The 4603-nt window shown below is 49.4% G+C and overlaps 1 protein-coding gene across 1 annotated transcript; it reads right to left on the reverse strand.

Moving 5' to 3' along the window:
* Window positions 1-2800: 2800 nt before the first annotated feature.
* On the reverse strand, window positions 2801-4603 carry FIESC28_11582 (uncharacterized protein; the record flags this gene model as incomplete). The annotated part of the gene is made up of 1 exon (XM_031165703.1): window positions 2801-4603. One exon carries the CDS (start codon window positions 4601-4603, stop codon window positions 2801-2803), a length of 1803 nt encoding a protein of 600 aa, XP_031010238.1.

Below are 4603 nucleotides of genomic sequence, written 5' to 3' on the forward strand. Positions count from 1 at the left end.
GGTAATAGGAATGGAGCCCGTGGGGACGGGGACGGGGACGGGGACGCGGGGGGGGACGAAGAAGTAAGAGGTTACGATGAGTGTGGTAGGATGAAGGTTGTGGCTTGTTTCTTCTTCATCCCAGTGATGTAAAGGGCACCTGAATTGAACAGTTTTTCCACCTGCTTAGGTATCTAATCTTAACTGGCGATTTTTAATGTCTTACCTTATCTTGGACGCGTTAATAATGAAACAACTTGGCATCCGTTGCATCCAATTTGCCCCCGCAGACAAAGGACAGGTAAGGTAAGGTACCCCCTACATTGATCAAGGTGGAGGATACATGCTTCAGGCTTGGCATTGGATGGGTCATTTTTTAAGCTGTGCTACGCTAAGTATTTCAACACAACCAACACACAGTTAATTGCATGAGACACACGGTGCTCTCCGTCTGAGATACCGTCACTTCATACAGTGTCAATACTGACATGACTTATCAATCATTGTTTGGAAACCAACTGCAAAAATGTATTGATCGAACAATATCTACAATACTTTTATTGAAATTCCTGTAGCCATAAAGCATCCAATTTTCTACTGATCAAGTGCATTGTGTTGCCCTCTTTCTGTCGTGGCTGGAAAGTGACTTACTGAACCCTCGCTACAAGTTACTCGGCACTTTCTGCACACTTTTTATCATTTGAGACATGCTCTATGCGTTTATCATCCAGTAATAGTTACTCACATGAACAATCTCCCGACCATCAAGCATGAACTAACTGCAGAGCGGGACTGTTGAGCTCAACGGCCCTTGTTTGGGTAGCACAAATCTTCTGCATGTCGCCTATTCGAGCGAGTGGAAAAGATCGGGAAGCCCAGGGCCTGCATCTAAAGGACTCACCGCAACATGAACGATGGAACATCAAACCCTATGTTCTGTGACTTCTTCTAAAGACACGCCGCCTGATCTTGAGTCGTGGGTTGTAACTGACCCCCAAATATTGTCCATTCGACCTGGGTCTTATAGGAACCAGATACGAACCCGGCATATTGCGTTTCCCATGATCATAATATTAAGCGGCATTGAAACCTGGCAGGACCTGACTGTACGCCCAATCAGTGTTCACATGTTTTCCAATTTCTACCAAGAGACTAGCGGGCGTTACGATCTACAGAGTGCAGTTTTGCGTATCCCTGCAAGGACTATCTTATTCTTAGGATGTCTGCCGGTGCGGATTCTCATCCTGGAACATCATAGCAACTTCACACACGGACCTTTCTCTCCCATTAAGACATGATCAGGTCCTTCTATTCCCTTCAGCCAGTGAAGCAGATATACATATACTTGGGCATGAGACGAGATAGTTTCATACCATGTAGAAGAACATTATCTACGATATTTGATCTTCAACTACTTTATTGAGTTGAAGCCCCGGTGAAGATGTGTAATCTTGGGCAGAATATTGACCGTGCAGGCCAGAAGAACCATGCCATTTGACGTCCAAGACTCAGTACGATCTGCTCGGTCTGCTTCTCTTAGACTAAAGTCAGACAGAACTCTATCCAAACCACTGATCAACAATATCAATACCTACTCAGCTAGAAATAGTTTTGCATGGATAGCATACTTCCTTAGGGATCAGCCAGTAGGAGAGATTTCTGGGCTCTATGTTTCTCAGTCTTATTAAGTTCCTTTCAACTGGATGTTAACTGCTACTCGTAGCAAATGGCGCAGTCTGCACCTCTAGTGGATAAAAGACGGACTTACGGTGTTAATTCATGGTAATGGTACTCAGTATATTGGGTGCCATGCAGACCATACGGGAGCTTTCGCATTGGTTTTTCTGATGGGAGGTGATAGCATGGATATGCCACCATTGTAATCAAAATATAACCTGGAATATCAAATTCAACATCATGACCGGAGATCAAATAAAACTATCAGATTCTAGCGTTCTTCCCAAGGCTAAATATCTTATAGCTCTTGCCACAAGTCGAAAGAAAGCTTAACTCCCACAAAAGCATCTGCCTACCTAGTAGAAGGTTCTGAGGACGTAGCAGAACAGTAGAATCAGTTGCATCGTCCGTTTGCGGCCCTAATGATAGCATCACGTCTTATGTGGAGTTAAAAATCAGAGGTATGATAGATCATTGTTCAAGCAATGTCTAAGTATACAGTTTCTGGAATTTGACGGTTTCCATACAGGTACACTTCGATGAGCAACGGTGGGGAGGGATCTGCTCAGCGTTGTGTTCTACAATAGGACGAAACCAAAAACGAGTCTAGGCAGATGATTAGAGACAGGGGTCATATGGTTTGGAGAACATTAATATTGAAGAGATGACATGGAGAGCGTTAAATCAGTAATGCGCTTGCAATCCTATGGCTACTCGGCTTGGTGTTTCCCAGCAAGTCACATACAGTAGTTGACTCAGTATGGATTCATCCGATTACACTATTCACAGCAAGTCAAAAAGACACAAAAGAGTTATAAAACAATACCCTTGGCATTTTAACTTCATTTTTACTTCAATTCCAATTCCGTTGTACCATATAAACAAGTTCCAAACGCCCAATATTAATCCCGGTAGCGCACCATCCAGGCGGCTACATGCTCAAAAATTTCAATGCGATGCGATGTTGTGTGATGCTCCCATCATAAGTTCATGACCAGTCCGTTTCGTTCGTCTCTGCGTGGAGAAGCACTTTCATACCACGAGCAGAAGGGCAGGAAGACAACCCAAACTCCGTGCTTCAAATACAGAGACCCAAGATACCAGTGAAAGGTCATACCTACCGTGATCCAGTTGGTACTGGTATTTATCGGATGGTCATCTGCTTGGCCATGGAAGCCTTGCTAGAAGCACCAGAGGCGCCAAGGGCGGCGGTGGCACCAGCCTTCTTCTCGAAGATCTTCCAGAACTTGAGACTCTCATCAGCAGCAGCAGTAGCAAGCATCTGACCGTCAGGGCTGAGGCAGCTGTGGAGGACTCGGCTCTCATGAGCAGGGATCTCGACAGTTCGGACGAGGGTAGGATAGCTCCAGATGCTGAGAGAGTTGTCGGGGAAGCCGCTTGAGCTGACGATCTCACGGTGGTGAGGGCTCCAGCGGAGAGAAGTGACCTGAGAACCAGTGTCGATGCTGTTGACACGAGCGCCGGAGGTGGAGTTCCAGAAGTGGATGTGGCGATCGTAAGAACCACCGCCGGTAGCGAGGAGGTTCATGTTCCAGGGGCACCAAGAAAGAGCCTTGACGGCAGCCTTGTGGTTGGTCTTGGTGAACTTGGGGACGGACAGAGATCGGGCATCCCAGATGGAGATGAGGTTGTCGTTGCCGCCAGTAGCGAGCTGAGCACCATCGGAGCGCCACTCAAGACCGCAAACCTCGGAAGTGTGGGAGACGAGCTCGGCAACCTTGTGCTCAGCGATGCGAACATCGTGGTTGTAGACAAGGCCACTTCGGGCACCGGTGGAGAGAAGGTGCTTGTTCCAGCCCATGACACCAACGCGGGTGTCGTGGCCGAACATGCTTCGGATCTTCTGACCCTCAGCGACATCCCAGATCTGAACCTCACCAGTTCCGAGACCAACACTGACGTAGGCACCATCACCAGACCACTTGACGCTGCTAACGTAGGTGTCGGGGGTAGTCTCGAGGAGGCAGCTGACGCTACCCTCATCGGCAGACCAAACGTAGACGTTTCGCTCAAGACCAATAGCGACCTGGTTGCCGGAGCTCCAGTCGAGAAGGTTGAGGTAGTAGTCATCGACAAGGCCGGGTGCATCAAGGACACGCTCGGGAGCGGTGGCAATGCGGCGGCGAAGCTGAGCAGAGCTTGTGGTGGTAGACTTGAGAGGACGGTTGTACTGTTGTCGCAGGTCGATGGGCTTAGAGGACTCAGGGGCGGCAGGCTTGAACTCCAGGATGCGCGTGTTGAGGCTCACACCGCAGGCGTTGGCAAGGGAATCTTGGTAGGCAACAGTGTTGGGAGAGGGTCGAGAGTAGTTGTCAGGCTCATCGTCATCGTTGATGTTGAGGCTCTCCAGGGCAGCCAGGGCCTCGTCAGCAGCAGCAGAGAGAACGTTGGAGCTCTCAGTCTTGCTGCTCTTGGGTCGTTGTCTGTCGGGAAGATCCAGCTTGCCAGAGCCAGCGTTGTTGATGGCAGAACTGGCACCACGGTTGGGAATAAATCGGTCGCCACCATAGTTGAGGGTAGTCTTGGTAGTCTTGGAGGGTTTGGTCTTCTTGCTTGCGGGAGTCTTGGTGTTGGTGCCAGTACCAGTGAGGGTGAAGTCAGAGACGCCGAGCTCGAGAGCCTTGCGGGGAGTCTGGACGCCACGGGCAATGTTGGACTTGGGAGAGTCACGGTGAGAGGTCTTGGTGGTAGATCGGGCGAGATGAGACATCAGGTTACCACCGTAGGTAGAACGACCAGATGGTCTGAAGTCATTGCTGGACTGTCTCTCGGGTGTGAAGGGGGAAGAGTTCAAGTTGACGGGAACGTTGGAGGTAGAAGCCTGCTGACGGGGAGAAGGTGTCAGAGGCATGCGTCCACCAGCGGTACGGGCAGAGAAAAGTCCCTTGTGGGACTTGACAGGAGTCGACAATGCTACGGAAGCCAT

This window comes from Fusarium coffeatum (assembly GCF_003316985.1).
Source record: "Fusarium coffeatum strain FIESC_28 chromosome Unknown BRIP53273_contig_434, whole genome shotgun sequence".
NCBI lineage: Eukaryota > Fungi > Ascomycota > Sordariomycetes > Hypocreales > Nectriaceae > Fusarium > Fusarium coffeatum.